At 38.6% G+C, this 19678-nt stretch overlaps 1 protein-coding gene across 1 annotated transcript in view; it reads left to right on the forward strand.

Moving 5' to 3' along the window:
• COL19A1 (collagen type XIX alpha 1 chain) overlaps window positions 1-19678 on the forward strand; it is a 293777-nt gene that overhangs the window by 224038 nt on the left and 50061 nt on the right. Inside the window, exons 19-34 of the mRNA XM_069489063.1 lie at window positions 121-183; window positions 4871-4906; window positions 6024-6059; window positions 6154-6207; window positions 6884-6937; window positions 8328-8381; window positions 9091-9180; window positions 9932-9976; window positions 10084-10161; window positions 12871-12906; window positions 12989-13042; window positions 13131-13184; window positions 14575-14616; window positions 18898-19002; window positions 19092-19145; window positions 19409-19462. Coding sequence (XP_069345164.1) covers window positions 121-183; window positions 4871-4906; window positions 6024-6059; window positions 6154-6207; window positions 6884-6937; window positions 8328-8381; window positions 9091-9180; window positions 9932-9976; window positions 10084-10161; window positions 12871-12906; window positions 12989-13042; window positions 13131-13184; window positions 14575-14616; window positions 18898-19002; window positions 19092-19145; window positions 19409-19462 — 909 coding nt within the window. The remainder of the gene's footprint in view (window positions 1-120; window positions 184-4870; window positions 4907-6023; window positions 6060-6153; window positions 6208-6883; window positions 6938-8327; window positions 8382-9090; window positions 9181-9931; window positions 9977-10083; window positions 10162-12870; window positions 12907-12988; window positions 13043-13130; window positions 13185-14574; window positions 14617-18897; window positions 19003-19091; window positions 19146-19408; window positions 19463-19678) is intronic.

Raw genomic sequence — 19678 nt, forward strand, 5'->3', positions numbered from 1 at the left:
CAGAACTGTCTCTTGGATGCTAGTCGATAAATTCCATGGTTAGGAGGAGAACAAGCACTCGTTCTGCATCTGACAGTCACGACAGTACTCTAACCTCCTCTCTTTGCTTTTCCTTGAAAGGGTGAAACTGGACTACCAGGGTTTCCGGGGTCTGTTGGTACTAAAGGACAAAAAGGAGAACCTGTAAGTACTTTAGCTCTGAGGGCGGAGGAAGAATATCCAGAAAGTTGGATTAAAATATTTTTTTCAAATCAGCCCCAATTCCATGTACCTTGGTTGACCCTGTCATGATGATTAATAGATCAGATCTTTAAGCAAGTCTAAGCTATGCCGGGCACTAAGTCCTTTACATGTAATTTATTCATTTAATCCATTAAAAAACTTCTATGATGTAGGCTATTATCACCCCCGTTTTTCAGATGAGGAAAGTGAGGCACAGAAAGGTTAAGTAACTTGCCCAAGGTCACACAGCTAATAAATATTGGAGCCATGAATTTGTCCCTAAGTGGGCTGATTCTAGAACCCAAGGTTTAAAATCACTAAGCTTCCCTGTTTAAATACTATAACTAAAATCAATAATAAAATCAAAGGGCTGGTACTAATTTATTCAAAAAATTAGAAACATCTATCTGCTCAAACAACTGCTCTCAGTATTCTTTCTGAAGTTATTTTTCTTTCTTGTTTCTTGTAAGATCAAAGTGTCTTTCCAAGCCACTATTCAATATTACTGTGGCCGGTTTCTTTTAAAACTTCGTTCTTTTAGTAGGGAGAAAAAACCCTGTAGTATCATTTATATTCAGATAGGACTACCTAAAGAAATCATAGAAAGCCTGGATACAAAAAAGATGACTATTTTTTTAATGCTGCTAAAAAAATAAAAATCAGCAGCCTTCAAGTATCAGCAAGAATCAGGCTTAACACATGTTTTATCTTTATTTTTAAAAAATACATCTTTTAAAATCACTTTTACCCCTTTCCTTGCCAGAGTGAATGAGGTATACTTGTTTACCAGGGGATAAAGAATGAAGAGGTCACTAAAATGCCTGTATGAGAAACATTATAATATTAAAAGTAATGTTACAAAGCCAAATTTTCTCTGTACTTCAGCTTTAAAAAATTAGGCACCTTTAGTAATGACAGTAAGACTTTCAGGCAACTTTAGAATCAGTGCTGTGGCCTGTGTACCCCAGTTCTCCTACCTTCAGGAATCATGCTTGCCCTTAATATGCAGTCTAAGCTCCCTGTGCAACTATGGGATTTAGCAATGTTTAATGTGGTTCCCCAGCTGCATATTCCCAGGCATGTCTGGGAAATCCCATATGCCCCACAAATGCAGCCTGGTGGCTGCTGCCCCTTCCACCTGCCAACTCACTCCTGATGCTCCACACCTGGACGTTCCTCTGACCATCTCTAAACTGATTCTCTAGGTCTCCATCGTCTCCCCTCCAAGCCTGAACACTGACATCCACCTTCTCTTAATTTCCATGTGACACACGGAGGACCCTGCAGTGAGATTTATTAAATTCCCCTGGAAAAGCAAGGAACTATAGAGCAGAAAGGAGAAACTTTCGATGGGAAAGCAATGCTTATCAAATGTGCATGTGCACTGGAATTCTGCTGATTCTAATTCAGTAGGTTTGGGGTGGGGCCTGAGAGTCTGCGTTTCTCACAAGCTCCTAGGTGACACTGGTGCTGTTCTTCCATGGACCATGCTTTAAGTGGCAAGGATAGTTCCTGGAGTGATAGACCTTTCCCTCCCTAGGGGATTCCCTCTGGCTTTCTCTCCTTCCACCAACATTTAGGGGCAACCCATCTACCACACTGGGGCTGCCTATAGCCTGGCCTTTAGATTCCAGAAGAAACAAGCTTCTTTTCCTCCTAACTCTTCCTTGCCCTCTTCTCCCTCAATTATCCCACCTTCCCCACACATCTTTGTCTGTCTACCTTCCCCATTCCCACATTTAAAAAACACAAATTTTACATTATTATGCAGAGCAGATTAGCTCTTTGTGGTCTCAACCTTTCTATTCCAGAACAGGATCTAGACTTGACTTCACTAATAACAAGAAGGCCCAGCAGAAGAGTAGCCTTCATCCGAAGTTGAATTCTGAACCACCAATCCTGAATGGCAACTTTAAAATGACAATTTGTCCCCCACTTCTGGACATTCAGAGTATGGCTAGATTTTTAACATATCAAAGCTAAAATATACCTGAGAGATCATCTAGTTAAACCCCAGGATTTTATAGATAAGGAAAGGGAGGCTCTGAAAGTTTGACTTCCCCCAGATAGTAGCCACTGCAGCTAGGACTAACAGCCTGGACAGCCACGCTCATGGTTGTTTTTGTTTTGCTTTGTATTGTTTTGTTTTTATAACCAATTACGTTAGTCAATGTGGCTTTCACGCTTGACAATGTCTCTAAATAAGCAATGACATGAGCAGCGTGACATAAGCAGTAATATGAGTAATGTGGCCCATTGCTCCTATCTAGTTAGCATCATCTCCTATCTTAAAAGATAGGTTTTTTAAGAATGAAGACTGAAAAGCCAGAATATGAAGCCCTGATCTAATGTATAGAAATTAACCAATAATATTAATAGAAGATGTAGTGATGTTGGATAGATATGGGGTATACAGCTGTCCTTCAGTATTCGTGGGGAATTGGTTCCAGTACTTCTGCAGACACTCAAGTCCTGTATATAAAATGATATAATATTTTCATATAACCTATACACATCCTCCTCTACACTTTAATTCATCTCTAGATTACTTACAATACCTATTACCATGTGCATGATACTATGTAAATAGTTGTTATACTATTGTTTTTTAAATTTGTATTATTTTTTATCATTGAATTGTTGTATTTTCCCAAATATTTTTTATCCTGGGTTAGTCAAATCCATGGATGCAGAACTTGCAGATACGGGCAGCAGCTGTGTTAAGCAGAATAGGCTAAGTTATACTGAGCGAAACTAACCCTAAAACTTCTGTGATGTAGCACAAGAAAGATTCTCTCTTTCCGGTGCTGCATGCCTGGCGTGGTTCATTTGGGAGGGGTGGCTTGTTCTGCTCCACACTATGCTCAGTTACCAGGCTTGTGACCTTCACAGAGCTACGCCCTCTGGTATCCACGCCCGTCTCAGTCACCACTGCAGGGGAAGAGGGACTGGGGAACCATCAATGGGCTTTTCACTTGCTCAGCCTGCAAGTAACATTTGTAACTTCTGCTTACGTGTCACTGCCAGAACTAGCTACATGGCCCCACATAACGGCAAGGAGCTGCGAAATGTGGGAGAAAAGGGGAGCCCCATAGCCCACATAGGGTACGAGGTGAAAAGCAGAGGCTCTTTTAGTTGCTTATCTCCCGTGAGTGATTTATTCAGGAGAATAATTGCAGTCCCTAAGAGGACTTTTGAGAGTGGTAATATCTATCATAATTGTTCCCACACTTCCTCCAGATTTTCACATGCAAAAGAAAAAATTTTAAAAAATTTATGGTTTCCATCTTATTGGTAATGCACTCAGTTCAAATAATAAATAAATAAAATTATAAATCAAATCAGACAGACTAAATAAACAAAGCCTGGGATTGAGATCAGGCTGCCTGAGTTTAAATTCTGAACCACTTCTCACTGGCTATGTGACCTTGGGGAAATTATATAACTTCTCTATCCTCCAGTTTCCTCATCAGTACATGAGTATACTATTAATAATTGTACCTACCCCACTGGGACATGAGAATGAACTATGTTAATGTATCTATATAAAGTGATTAGGATAGTACCTGATACCTTGTAAGAATTCAATAAGTGTCAGCTATTATTATTATATCTGCATGACTTTACATTCTCTAATTTGATAAACTTGGATGGGGTCCCAACAATGGAAAGGTCTATGTGAGACACCAGAGATGCTATGATAGGCAAGATGTGTTATATTCCTACACTCAGAGTTTCTAGCCAAGATATACAAGGAAATATAAAGTGGGATGAATGCTATCCTAGGAAAATGGAAGGAGCTATGACAAATCAGAGTTACTGAACTTTCTTGAGTCTCTTTCCTCATCCTTAAAATGGAACAGTAATAGCTTTTGCACAGCACTGCTGTGAGATTAAATGAGATCATGTGCATGTGACTTCGAGGACAGAAGCTGCAATAGTAAGACAAAGCCTGTGTGGGCATGTTTGTGGGCATGTGTGTCTGTATGTGTCTGTCTGTCTGTCTGTCTGTGTTAAGCCTGGCTTATGGTAATAGTAACACAGTGGCAACGAGGAGAGTGTTGGTCAGTAAGAGGTTGCCCTCTCAAAGCTTCCATCTCTCCCCAGGACCTTCATACCTAAAACAACAAGAACTATTTATCAATTCCACACACTTGTACAGTACTGTTATTCTCCCAGTATTTAACCCCTTCAAGTCACTTTCATTAACATTTAAAAAGTATTTCAAAAATAATGATTTTCTATGTTCGAGCATACAATTACCCAACTGGAAGAATTCAAATGACTGTCTTTCCATTGAACACCTGGTTGCTGCTACACCCGTTCTGACCCCCATCATAGGTGTGTGTGATCATCTTCTATGTGAAGCAGGCAATAGACAGCTTTGGCCCTGGGCAGGATTTGAAGGGGATTCTCTAAATAGTATTAGAATGATTGACTCATTGTCATTTGGGAATATGAAAGAGTTTTAAAATTAATTCTCATATGCTTCCTTTAAGTGGCAAAGGCAGATTGTGTGATGGGTCATTTTAGAGGCTTGTTTACAATGGAGGTCTGAGTTTGACCTGCAGGATTTATCCACACCCAAATATGGAGAGTTTATGTCTCAAAGTGTTTATAATTGATTGTTTTCTACCCATTTTCCTAGGGGGAACCTTTTACAAAAGGTGAAAAGGGAGATAGAGTAAGTAGATGTTTTATCAGTATCTTAGGTTTTCTACTTCATTGATTTCTTTATCTCTGATTTCTGATATGTTTACTTTGGTGTCTAATAGACTTGATTACATAGGATCTGTGGGCATTTTAATTTTTCCTCTGTGATTTTTTATTCTTTTATTTTGCTAAATGAGAAATTTTAAACCTTGTTAAGTGTTACTATGAGAGTATACTTTACCATTTGGTTTGGATTTTATATACTTTCTTAAACCAATTACTAGTAGTGATTCAATATAAATGTTATGAAAGACATCCACATAGTATATCTAAAATACAACATTAAAATGGAAGATATAATTTTTTCAAAAATTCTGTTAATGTACAAATTGGATTTATCAGATTAAGAAGTCATAGAAAAGAAAAACAAATTTATTATAGCCAATATTGTCCTATTTTGTATAACCTTGTATTTTCTGGGGTTTTTGCATTAAGCACATATACCTGACAGTAGAATTGCCAATACATATTACCTTAAATACTTTTTTTTTTTTTTTTTTTTGAGACAGGGTCTCACTCTGTCACCCAGGCTAGGCTAGAGTGCAGTGGTGTCACCATAGCTCACTGCAGCCTCCAACTCCTGGGCTCAAGGGATACTCCTGCCTCAGCCTCCCAAGTAGCTGGGACTACAGGAATGCACCACAATGCCCGGCTAATTTTTCTACTTTTCTTAGAAATAGGGTCTTGCTCTTGCTCAGACTAGCATATTACCTTAAATTCTACTCTCCCCTATTTCTCCTCTGAAGTTTTAATTCTCTAGGACATGAGATTAGTTAGTGGCAAATTATAATGATGTCATCTAAGTATAGAATGCAGTGGTGGTAATGGAATATGATCACAGTGTCAAAAGTGACATTGGAAGGGAAACTATTATAAAGAAGAAAGAAGATATTATTGTTCATATATTAGCAATAAGCATTTTAAGTTAGTCATGTTTTAGAATAAACCCTCCTCCTTGATTTCATTATATCTTCTATAATGTCCCCCTTTATCATATATTAATTTGTAGATGTTCAATTAAAGTATGAGAGACTTCCATCTCTATCTGAATTTAAGTATTACCCATATAGTGATTATTTTATTTACAGGGAGAACCTGGGATGATAGGATCACAAGGAACAAAGGTAATCTCCTGGCATTCTTCAATTGCATCTCCAATTTAATGAGATTATGAAAATTAAAGTAACATTTAACTCTCCCTCTCATCCATACGTTTAGGGTGAACCTGGAGATCCTGGTCCCCCTGGCTTAATAGGAAGCCCAGGACTAAAGGTATATAAAAAATAACTAAGATAAATTAGGAAATAATTGGGGCATCATTGTCATTCTGTGTAAAACAAGGTGCTTCAGTATGTCACTCACTTTCTTCACAAGAAGAAAGGACTTTATCCTGTTTCCATGGTGATTTTCCCCTATTGGCTATATTTATTACACACATAGTAACTGTGCCTTTTGGTTCACAATAGGATTTTTAAACCCTTTTTCGGGTATAGTCACAATAACATCCCTAAAAGCTTTAAGAATAAACAATGTGAGCTGAATTTATGATCCTGAGCTGTATTCTTAAAAGGAACAGGATTCGAGATTCAGTTTCTAAACCAAAATTATTCAACCCTGAGACACTTGAGTTTCCTACGTGGGATTCTGCAGGAGTGTCCCAAGAAAGAGCAGCTTTGGGGAAGTGCGGGAGAGATTAATGTGGGTGCTCCTGGCCTGTGGGTAAGGCAAGTTATCCAGTTATTACCTGCTGCGGAGAACAGATCCATTAAATAAAAACATCTGGAAACCATCTTGCTAAGCCCGGAGCACATTGCAGTATTATACAGAGAAACTGGGATGGTGGAAAGTCCGTCTTTCTACAGATAAAGGTCACACCATGTTTTACAAATATTCAGGTACAATCTATTTTTTTTAGCAAAGTTAAAGTGCACACCACCTTTTATTTTAGGGTCAGCAAGGACCTGCAGGCTCCATGGGCCCCAGAGGACCACCAGGAGATGTTGTATGTATAATGACTTTGATATTTTAAATGAAATTAAGACCATTTTTTAAAGAACTGTCAACACCTGTTTAAGTGACTGAGTTATGTCACATAAAGACATGGGTCATGTCCACCACCAAAACTAATCGTACCTAAGGTCAGGGGCTATCGGGTAGACTATTCCCTTCGTATATTCATGTGAGGTTCTTTTGAGCACCATTAGCCTAATAAAACTGGTCTTTGGAACTCAAATGAACTAATGATCATTTTGGACATGCTTTCAGTGGTGTACCAGCAGTAGAGGAGATTGGAAATGTCAAATAAGGAAAACCAAGAGAGAAAGCAAGCATTTCCAATATGCACGGATTTTGGTACAAATATCCATCTAAGAAAGACACTTCCAAAGCTTCTATTGTTTTCTAGCAAGAGCCCTCCAAAAAAAAGATCCACAGGCTGCATTATAACCTAGCTTTAGTGGACTCTCTCTCCCTCTCTCTCTGTCACACACACACTTTCTCACACCCTTTAAATGCACTTTTCTGTACATTATCCAGGTCAGCTTTCTGTCCGTTGGAGAACCTTCCCATCCTTCTGACAACTTGGGAGGTTCATCAGTTCATCAGTTCATCAGTTCACACTTGAGCAACACGAGAAAATCTTTGGCCATAACTTCTTGGAGACTGATCACTCTCTGACCACAATTAGATTTTCCTTCAGGCAGTTTTTAGAATCTCTCCTTTTTTCAAGCCCCGCCCGAGAGCAGCCCCTTGACCTCTTGCTTTATTCTCCTTGCTCACTGCCAGGGCCTCCAGGGGTCCGTTGTTCAGCAAGCATATTCTGTTTGGTGCTTTGAACATCCGTTTATAGAGCAAAGCTTTTCATCACTCCGCTAAGTCAATTACTGGACCACTACAAGTGTAACAAGCATAGAGATCTTATGAAAAGAGAGAAAATCCTAGTGGCACAGGTGGAGCCATAAGATGCTCAAAAACTGAGATTAAGTAATAATGGCTGGAGCTAAAAACAATGAAATAAAACAAAATAAAAGAGGAAAGAGCTACTGTTTCCAAAACATAGTAAAAGCATATTTTCTTAGTTGCCCTGTTGTCCTGAATCATGATTCGATGCTACCAACCACCATCCTTCTTCCATTTCTGGGCAATGGTACGTGTAAGACATTTGATTCAATTCTCCTTTAGTTTCTTTCCCATTATATCCAGGTGGCTTCACGGGAAACAACAAGTCACGTATTTTCACTAATGTTTTTTCCTGTCTAAAAGGCCAAAATCAATCATCCTCTTGTAGGTTGTATGTTAAAATTCTGTTCTGTTGACCAAGATTCACAGATAGAAATGTTATCATAATAAGGGACGTTCTAATTGCTCTTTCCTGTTAATTCTGAATTTTCTAGGGATTGCCAGGAGAACATGGCATCCCAGGAAAACAAGGCATTAAAGGAGAAAAGGTATAGTTGACATTTGACTCGCTTTGTATATTAAATAGGTAGGAGGAAGAGACAGAGGATCATAAGGGCATCAGGGGAGTGAAAGGACAGCAAAGGGCTTCTGAGATTGTGTGTGAATCTGAGACATTCACACCAACCGCAGTGTGAATGGCACTCCCCGGAGTGGTGCATTGCTGCAGCCCTGGTCCTGACACAGAAGTGCCATGTGACAAAAACAAACTAACTTAGAGATGAAGATGTCCAGGACTTGGAAAGTCTGTTTCAGGCTCAGCTACCAATGCTGGCACAGACCTAAGAAGTCTCTTAATATTTCAGGACTTGCTTCTTAATGTCTCCATGAAAATACTATGTTAACATTCAACCATTATTGAGGAAAAACTTAAAGAACATATAAAGATTATCTAGAGAACTTCATGAATAGATATGCCCTTTTGTGCATATATTTATACACATGCATATTTTTCATGATACTGATAAACTTATCGTGACATAACTTACTACAAAATCTAAATGCATGTAAGATAACTAGAACAGTGCCTGACATGAATTAGGCACTCAGGAAATATTATCGAGTGAGTGCGTGAGGAGTGAGTCAGTGAATGAATGAAGTTTAATCGGCTATGATGACAACTTAATGGAAACCGCTGTCTTTTCACTTCCCACTATGAATTTGAGGAACAAAATAAGAATCTTACCTTGTTTTCCTCAGGGAGATCCAGGTGGGATTACAGGCCCGCCTGGGCTTCCAGGTCCCAAAGGTGAGGCTGGTCCCCCCGGGAAAAGCCTGCCAGGGGAACCGGTAAGTACCAGCCCTTTTACTGATTTTTTTTTTTAAGTTCTTTAATTACTACCTGTGGGTTCCCAGTTTCAGATCATAAGTATAGGAATAAGTTTAAGTCTGCAAAAAAAGAAATATTCATCTTATTCTTTAGACATACAACCTATTTGAAAGTTTGATGCAACAAGTGGACTTTGTTCTGAAGAAAATACACAGGCACACAATATTTGCATGTGATTTTGGAAGGGTCATGGGCCCCCAAATCCTATGCATGGATCCCTTAGGGATCTATGGACCGCAGTGAGGTATGCTGAGTTTAAGCCATCAGCCTTCCTAGGACACTGTCTTAAAACTAAAATTTCCCTTCCAGAGGCTCTGCAGGTATCACCATAGGCTGTCATTTGCAGAAAATGTCTTTGTGACCCAGACTGTTTCCAGGACATAGAAAACTGAATCACTGGAAAATCTAAATAATGAATGTGTCTGTTTCATATGCATTTTTCCTCATCCCTTTGGAAATTTTTATGCTAATTAATAATAATTCTCAATATCAGATGCCTCATTTTATAGATTAAAACCTTTTATATTTTAAAGCAACTATATAAAATCTGTAACTCATTGAAGTTTATATTCCCTGTTCCTTATTCTTTTACAGAAAAAGGTTTATTCAAGTAAGACGAAGAGCAATGAAACATATTTTTGAGCTATGACTTCTAAGATATTTTTAAACCTTCTAGAAAAAGAGATGTATTTACCTCTTTATTTTCTTTAGGGATTAGATGGAAATCCTGGAGCACCCGGTCCACGAGGGCCAAAGGTATAAAACTACTATAGTTCATTTTTAAGAATTCATAATTAACAAAAGATATCAGAAAAATTCATGTCTCTTGAGCCTCGCACTAACAGAAGCACTTCATTTCACAGGGTGAAAGAGGACTGCCAGGTGTTCATGGTTCCCCAGGTGACATAGGCCCACCAGGAATAGGAATTCCTGGCAGAACAGTAAGTGAAATCCAATGAAGCCCTTAAAACCTTGTTGACTCCAATATTGTGAAACAAAATCCAGTGACAAAGTTTAACGATGAGGAAAATAGAAACGTCTGAGGAAGGAGAAACTACAAATAAATGCTACCCAGAAAGGATTAATGGGCATTGAAATTATATCACTAAGCACAGAGAGAGCACTCACTGTTCATTGACTCACAGATGCTGGTCACACACACTGATCTTGGATTAGACACAGTCATTTAACCCTTTATTCCTCTGCTCTATATATTAAAAAGCACAAATGTATGTTTGTAAGATAAGATGCCTAATATTAGATTATTGAAAATTACTGTTTATTTTTAATTGAAGTAAAGCAAGAAGTTAATAGCCACAGTGGATGAGGTATGTACAAGTGAAATGATACCAAAAAGCTATAAGTAATATCTTAAAGAAGAGAGAAGAGAAGGTGTTTTTAATGGTGAAAACAAATAATGGGCAGTTTTTACATTAATTTTTAGTATAAGGACAGAGCCTAGAACAATGTCTAATAATAATGACCACTATATACACACTTGCTGACTAAATAATATTAACAAAATAGCAATAATAAAACATAAAACTTTGTATTTACTATGAAAAAAACATAAAAAACTTTGGAACAAGAGAACTTGAAATAGTTATTCTAATGACATAAATTGAGGAAAGTGGCCTGTGGTGTAGTGGAAAAACTGTTTTTCCCTGCTGTGCTCTTAACGCTCAACACAGTACTTCACTTCTGACCAGAGGTGTGTGAGGTTTTTTTCCCCACCCATCAATTCTCTGGTGGACACCAATTGGTTGTTCCATAATTCAGTTCGATGCTGACGTTATCTACCTGGAGTTAGAGTCAGATCCCACAGGGTAAGGGCTCAGTCCCACAGACTGACCCCTACTGCAGATGCCAATTGCACATCTGGGCCTCCAGGACTTCTGATTAACCTATAAATTGAGGGTTCCCATGAGCCCCTCCTCAGGTTCTATTAATTTGCTAGAGTGATTCACAGAACTCAGGTAAATGCTTTCTTACACTTACTGGTGTATTGTGTCAATAAAGGATATGATAAAGGACACAGTTGAACAGTCAGAAGAGACACAAAGGGAGGGGTCTGGAAGGGTCACTGAGCACAAGAGCTTCTGTCCCTGTGGAGTCGGGATATATCTCTTTCGGCACATGGATGCGTTCACCAACCCGGAAGCTCTCTATAACCCCATACTTTTGGGATTTTAATGGAAGCTTCATCACTTCAGCAAGATTGATAGTTAACTCCATTTCCAGCCCCTCTCCCCTCTTCAGAGGATGCAGGGTGGGGCTGAACGTTCCAGTCTTCTGATCGTGGCTTGGTCTTTCTAGGGACCAGTCCCTATTAGGAGCCCACCAAGGGTCACCTCATTGGAACAAAAGACTCTCCTGTCACCCAGGAAGTTCCAAGGGATTGGGAGCTCTGTGCCAGGAGCCCAGGTCAACAAAACAAATATTAGAACAAAAATTTCTCCTAGCAACCTATTCTTGAGGAAATTGCAAGGGTTTTAGGAGCTCTGTGCCAAGAACTGGCGGCAGAGACTAAATATATATTTCTTATTATATCAGAATATCACAGGCCTTGTATTGAAGTTATCACGAAAGTCAAAAGAAAGCATTAATCGTGAATGGTTATGTTATGTGTCACTGCTGTTTGATTTTCCAGGGCAAGAATATAAAAGACTACTGGAGATGAGAATTAAACAAAGTTTAAAAATTATATCAGGGCTGGACGCAGTGGTTCACGCCTATAATCCTAGCACTTTGGAAGGCCGAGGCAGGAGGATTGGCTTGACCCCAGGATTTTGAGGTTGCAGTGAACTATGATGATGCCATTGCACTCCAGCCCTGGGCAACAGAGCAGATCCTGTCTCAAAAAAACCAAAAAAAAAATTATATCAGAAAAGTACTAGGGAAGTAATGGAGGTTGAAGGAAAAAAAATCACTTCAGGACACAGTATAAATAGAAAGGGAGCAAAAAGTAGCTGTGATAATGACAGTGATTTGGATATTTATTTTTTAAAAATAAGAAAAGTCAGGGGGCAGAGTGAGTAGTTACTGAAGTCAACTATTAAGAAATCAGTTCTTTACTTACTTAGGCTGTAAATTCCTCGTTTGGTGGTCCCTGATCATGTAATAGGGATACAACTAATGTCAGTAAGGTCTCCAATAATCTACCAGCCTCGTTTTAGTTACCCCCGATTCCAATTTTCTGAAAATAGAAAAGAATAACTGGTTGATGTTTGACTTCCTATTCTTGCCACTGAACACTGGTTCTGGCAATTTCTTCAAAGAGAGGAATGACTCCAAGTAGAAAGCAGAAAGTGAAAAAAGCCCCAAGCCGCTTCCTCCTGTAGGCAGTCAGTTTCTGAACAGATAGAATTTGAATGAATTTTTTGTCCCCTCATGAATGTATGGTGACAGATAATGGTAATGAGAGGGATGTCCCAGATAGCTGAACAAAATCATGCTGATGTTTCTAGCAACAGGTATCTGCTTAAGTGTTTACCTACCACTGGAAAGTCTTGGCTGACTTTGCAGAGTTTTCAGAGTGCGTACAGTGGCAAACTCTCTAGTTCCACTAAGTAGATTACAACTTTCATCTCATTTGGCTAATTTGTGAACATTCCTGGTGGAATTCTGCTAATTGATTCTCACTTACACAGGGCTCCCAAGGACCAGCTGGAGAGCCCGGTATTCAGGTAAGCTATGTAAGCCCGCCTGCTTGCTTACTTGGGGAAAATGACTGAAAGACTATTCTCATAAGTAACTATTTTTTTCCAGGGTCCTCGAGGTCTCCCTGGGTTGCCAGGAACTCCAGGGACCCCAGGGAATGATGTAAGCACCTTCTTTATCTGCCCCCTCCATTCTAACCTGCACCTGTGTCACAGTGCAAAGATTTGAACATGGACACTTCTGTTTTCAGGGAGCTCCAGGAAGGGATGGAAAGCCAGGCCTGCCAGGCCCCCCAGGTGACCCGGTATGTAGGCAGACTTTGCCTGATTTATGTATCTTTAACGCACCCAGAAGCCCAACAACCTACCAAGCAAGTTTTGCTGTCTAAACTAATTAGAATGCTCAGTGACTGCTTGGTGATTTTGTTTATCCCCATTATTTTGTAGAGGGGGAAAAAATTCAAGCTACATCAGCATATTTTTGTGTGTATGAAGAATACTTATTTCCTAAGGGTATAATTCAACTGTACAATTTTGCCCCAGGCTGAGCCTTGGCATATAATGTCTCAATCCCATGGAAAATGGAGATAAAATATATAGCCACAATTTCTATTCTTTCTAATGCTAGTGACTAAATGAATTTCATTTTTCTAAATGAAACTTTGCAGGTAAGTTACCTACAGTATGGCACATAGCTATTGATTCAGTGGCTTTAAAAATGCTGAGATGATTAAATTATGAAAACTGGCTTGAGTTGGCTCTTTAAAAATGGGTTTAGGCACTAAAAGTGTGTTCCAAAGTTTTATTTTAGGTTAAACCTTGCTTTGAGCGACAGTGAAATCCTTTTAAATAGCCTCAGACTCGGCAGTTATAATTTGCGAAGCCATATGGTACATGACATTGTATTAAGAATCTTGTATAATAAAATTCAAATCTGGCCTCTCAGCTTTAAGCTTCACAAACCCTTTCTTCCTCCCACACTGTTTGGGCCTTATGTGCCTTTATAAGCTACGTGTGGAGGCATATTTGACACTACTTTAACTTCATCGCTGAGTGAATCACATGTATGTTATCAGGTAATCATGCAAAGTGTTACTTGGGTTTACCAAGTGTCTCTCTGCAAGGACATTTTTAAGACATGTAGCCATTGTCTTAAGTGGCCCAAGTTCCCTCAGTATCTGTCTTGTCTATCACTTAAGCCAACTGTAGGCATTTTTGAACTTTAGTGAGAAATAACTTTAAGGCAAACTCATCCTATACTTTTCATATTTCTCAGCAGCCTGATAATATGCTTGCCAGTAATTTCCTTTTAATAAATCATTTATCTGTATGCATTATTTAAAATCAATAACATACTAGGGATGGCATAAAGGTTGCTATGTCATGAAAATATAAAATAGAGCTGCAGAATCAAAGCTATAATATATGTGTGTTTGCATGTTCATGGTAGAGGAAGAGGGAATATTTCTCAAAAATTGTTCTGAATTCTGTCAGTGCCTTGTGTCAGTTTCTTGATATGAAACATAATGCTAAGCCAATGATTCTGACAGTGATATTCTAGAAACCCCATGCTCCAAATATCAACTGTCATGGCATTTTGAGGAAAAATGCCTACATCGTATTGTATGTTTGCATTGCATTGTGTTCACATATATGTATAAATACATATATTTGCTTTTTTCTCCTTCACTACAGATTGCACTTCCTCTCTTGGGAGACATCGGTGCCTTGCTCAAGGTACTCTGTCACTATGTAAGATATTGTGTGTTAATTTCCAGGAAAAATCAGAATGGAAATTATTTAGCAGAAATTGAGTTAATTGCTTAGCCTGAACTACAATTCAGTTTTTAAATGGCAGGACATCTTTAAGGTCGAAAAAGGAACATGAATCGTTATGTATCTCATGCCATGTACCCTACTCCCTCCACTCTCTCCTTTTCCACCCTCACATTTTGAGGGAAGGGGAGGAGGATAGTTCTGAGATAAGCTACAGGGAAGGAATAGTGTCATTAACACCTGGAGTAGATCATTCTCTCCTCTGGGGGAGTATCTTTCTCTTTACCCACCCTGCTCAGTACCCGTGAAACCTAATCCTTCTCTGTGTGTCTGGCCTGGTCAGTCCCAAGATGAAAACTAGTGCTGCTCTGTAAACAGCCAGCTTGCAAAGCTGAGTTTTGATGTCATAGGATTTTATAAAATTACAAAGCCAACAATCTCCCAAACACCTGTTACTCTGGTAAATAAAAATTATCTCTACTTGCTATGTATCTCATAGGGAATTAATCTTGCTACTTTTTTTCCTTCTAATACTTCCCTGTACTTTAGGTGTAAAACAGCTTGGGTAGGGGCTGATAATGAAGCATATGTAAGGTTACGTATTTAATATTTGCATGTTCCTGCCTAATATCAGTGCTAAGATTTGAATCTACATGCACATCTGGCCCTTTATATTCAAACATCGTGTGTCTCGTCTGCCTGTGTGTGAGTGGACAATGTACAGACATGCACACACACTTGGTGATTTAGTTTGTATTCCTAGCAGCTAGCCAGTGACTTACACAATGTCTTGCATGATAGCAGGCAGGCAGAAATATTTGTCGAATTGAATTCAAAAGACTCAAGATTTCTAGTATATATATTTGTTAGGTAATTAGAGTTTTGAGAATAGATATATAAACATAAATTAAATATGAATATAAAAAATACATTAAAGGAGTTTTTAAGGCCTCTAAAAGCCAGCAATTTTCTTATAAGTCAGGAAAGAGTATTTGTGGAGGTTTCAGGGAGATCTTACATTTATTGAGTTACATGCCAATCAATGCATCACTTATATCATCTCATTTAATTTTCACAACAGTCTTATGAGTTCAGGCTATAGTGGTATTCCCATTCTATAGATGAGAGACCTGAAATTCGGAGCAGTTAAATAATTTATTTGTCCAGAGTCTCACAGCTAATAAATATAACATTAACACAGAAAAATGGGCCCTCAGACATTAAGTCTTAAGTTGTTTACAGGAGCAGTGGTGCTAGAAATAGCCAGACTATAGGAATTGTATTAGTCCAGAATAGTTAGGGTTCCTTAAGGTTCAGAAACTTGTACACTTAAATAGAAACGAATATGCTGATAGAATATGGGGTAGTTCGCAGAACAGACAAAAAGACTCTGAACAGGCTCTCACAGGAACCAGGGTTCCAGGGGTCTCAGGAGGGAAGTAACTGACAGTCTCACCAGGGCAGGTTCCTCTAATGAAGGCACTTGGCTGTCGTGCCAGTCCCAGCATTGTTTCACTGAGGTTCTGCCAAGAGAGCAGGACACCTTGACTGCTAGTCCCAATACACTGTATTCAGCAGAAGGGGAAAGTATGTATTTCCCCAAAACAAAATCTAAATATAGAAATTTAGATTGAAGGTTGGATCTATCAGATCAATTTCATAATGTAATGTTAAAACTGATCTCGTTACCTAACACATTAATTCTCTTTCTCTCTGCCTTGAGTTGTTAGCTAACTTGATCATCCTACTTTCTGTTTTCAAAACTCTCTTTGATGAAAGTATTGAAAAGAACTGGCATAATTACAGGCCCAAATTGTATTCCTTCAAAGACCTTCTGGGTTAATCTGTGTATCAGTCTCCCTTTGAATGAGATTGTGTATTGGCTAATAATTGATACATCTTCATTCTTCCCATAAGAAAACCTTAGACATATTTTTAAGAACCTTAATGAAATTCAGTTTTCCTTAATTTATTATATCATTCTGATAACCCTAACTTGAGGAAAATGAAGTCAGTTTCAAATGACTCTTTTTTTATTCTTTTTAAATTATTTATTTAATTAATTAATTTATTTAGAGACAGAGTTTCACTCTGTCACCCAGGCTGGAATGCAGTGTCCTGATCATAGCTCACTGCAACCTCAAACTCCCAGGCTCTAGCGATTCTCCCACCTCAGCCTCCAGAGTAGCTGGAACTATAGACACATGCCTCCATGCTCAGTTAATTTCAAAATTTTTTATAGAGATGGTGTTTTGTTATGTTGCCCAAGCTGGTCTAAAACTACTGGTCTCAAGCAATCCTCCTGCCTCGGCCTCCCAAAGTGCTGGGATTACAGGCGTGAGCCACCGCGCCTGGCCTCAAATGAGTCATGAACAATTCTATTGACCCATAGTGATTATCACTTCCTAATGTTTACTAAAACAATCAATTGAATAATCAATTCTAAAATGTTGCTGCCTATTGATATACCAAGGTTTTATTCCAAATTGATATGCCATATTTATATGTCTGTAGATACAATAATTCATCTTTTTCATACTTTTTGAACTATGGAAACCCTTTTGTTTCTCTTAAGTTTTCGGCTATCTCTTTATCTTCATAGGTGTTCAGATATTATCAGTGGTAGTTCTGTAATTATATAAATGTTTGTAACTCCCCTACCAGCACATTAGTTCTGTGAAATGATCTTGGTGGTAACATTAGTTTGGGAAACTTTGCGCATAACTCTAGCTCCGTCTTATATAGTCAGACTCTAAGAAGATCCACCATGAAGAGAACTGTTTAACCCAGCATTTTTTAGATAATTTGTCTCAAAACCTTTTCAATATCATGCAAAATTAGTGTTCTAAGGAGCTTATTTTTGGAAATCATACTTATGCTGATAGTCATTAGGTCAAAAATATTGAACTTAAATAGTCATGGGATTTCTTGCCAACTTCTCATCAATGGCAAGCTTCAGCTCCCTTTTCATGTTTAAGGATTCTTCCCTTTAGTGGAAAGGATGGACAAATAGAGGCTAATATTAATATTATCCTACCTTTTGTCAATTATTAAACTATCTCCTCCACTCAGTCCTCCTTATCTTATGCCTTTCCTGGTCATATTCTTATTCCAACAGTTTATTTAAAAATAAGCCTTTATGAGAATTTTTCACAGACACTTTTTCTTTAGCTATGTGGTGAGATTTATGTTTATATTATAAGCTCAGACACATAAATTCAAGCCTTTCCAGACCAGCTAAAGATTGCAGAGAAGGCAATGGAAAGGTAATTCCACTTAGATTTCCTGTCTTCACTTGGATTTGACATAGGAGTCAAGTCTAAGTCACTCAAGTAATTATTTCTCACATGAGTACCTCCACTGATAAAATGTTATAAATTGTGTGTAGGGTTCTCTCACTAATTTTGCTTCCAAAAGGAGAAAAATCCTTTCCTCATAGTTTTTTCTTTGTTTGCATATGATTTATGCTATAGGTTATATGAACTCTGTAATCTTGCTGGTTATTCCAAACTTTATTACCACCTCCCTTTTTATTATATTTTTAATTTTAATTTTTTATTTTTATAGATAGCGTCTCACTCTGTCATCCAGGCCCCATCATAGCTCACTGCAGATCAAACTCCTGGGCTCAGGCAATCCTCCTGCCTCAGCCTTCCAAGTAGCTGGGACCACAGGCATGCGCCATCACGCCTGGATAGTTGTTTTTTATTTTATGTAGAGATGGATCTCACTATGTTGCCCAGGCTGGCTTCAAACCCCTTTCCCTTTCATGGAAAGGATGGACAAACAGAGGCTTATATTAATATTATCCTACCTTTTGTCCTCCTGCCTCAGCCTCCCGAGTACTAGGATGACAGGCATGAGCCACCATGCCCCACCCCACCTCCCTTTTTAAACATGCTGCTAAGCAATTGAAACTCAGTCTGTGCTCTTGACTTCCATGAGTTTTCCTTATTTATTTGGAATTTTCCATGTAAATATCATCAGAGATATGTGTTTCAAATAAAAGTTCACCAATATCATAAACACATATTATTGATTAGCTTTGTAAATAGTTTTTACCTCATGAAAAGTAATCTTTTTAAATCGGATGCATCAAGTTTCTAAAGGCAGAGTGACCTACCGGTGGCTGTATCACTCATCTCTGACAAAGGTTCAAACAGAACTTCGAATCAGATCAAACCTTACTTTCATGGGCAGCTTTTATGGATCTCTCAGGAACCTTGTCTTTATACTCATTAGAACTTCTGTGGCAACTGCCAAGCCAGTGTCCCCGGGTTGAAAAGGAACAAAGGAGAAGAAGGAGGTGCTGGTGAGCCTGGAAAGTCTGATTCGACAGCCCAGCAGGTAAGAGGGGTGTCGGGGTGGGGAGGGGGGTGTGGACCCTGTGGGTTCTCATAGCACATTCTCTCAGCTGTTACTCCTCTGTCCTCCAGGGTGATACAGGGCCTCGGGGCCCTCCAGGAATCCCAGGCAGAGAGGGACCAAAGGTAAGGAAGACTCTCCTCCACTTCCCTCTGTGGGACCGTCAATTTAGTGTAAAAATAAAATGAACCCCATTTTAAAATATAAAACTTTTAAAAAATATATGTAATTGGGGAAAGTAGTGTAAAAGCCACTTCCAAATGTTGTTATTTATTTTTTCCCTAACTCTGTCCATATTACATGCCCCAAAGTATTCTTAGATTTTTCTTATTGTTCCCACAGATAGCAAAATGATCGAGTGTACTAGCTGAATTTATTGTCTTTTTAGGGAAGCAAAGGAGAGCGGGGCTACCCTGGGATACCTGGGGAGAAAGGTGATGAGGTAAAAGATTTGTTTCTGATAATATGCTCCTAATACTGATTCTCTTTATGTGAACCCAACAGAGGAAAGACATCAGTTTTTCTGTAGCTCATATTCAATGCTAAAAAAAAAAAAAAACAAAAACCAAAAACTAGATAGGCCTTTTCAAGTGTTAACACATGTTAAATAATAATGTATTCATGTTTATTACCAGTGGTCCAGTTTTTGAGACAAGGA

This window comes from Eulemur rufifrons, chromosome 15, assembly GCF_041146395.1.
Source record: "Eulemur rufifrons isolate Redbay chromosome 15, OSU_ERuf_1, whole genome shotgun sequence".
NCBI classification, from domain to species: domain Eukaryota; kingdom Metazoa; phylum Chordata; class Mammalia; order Primates; family Lemuridae; genus Eulemur; species Eulemur rufifrons.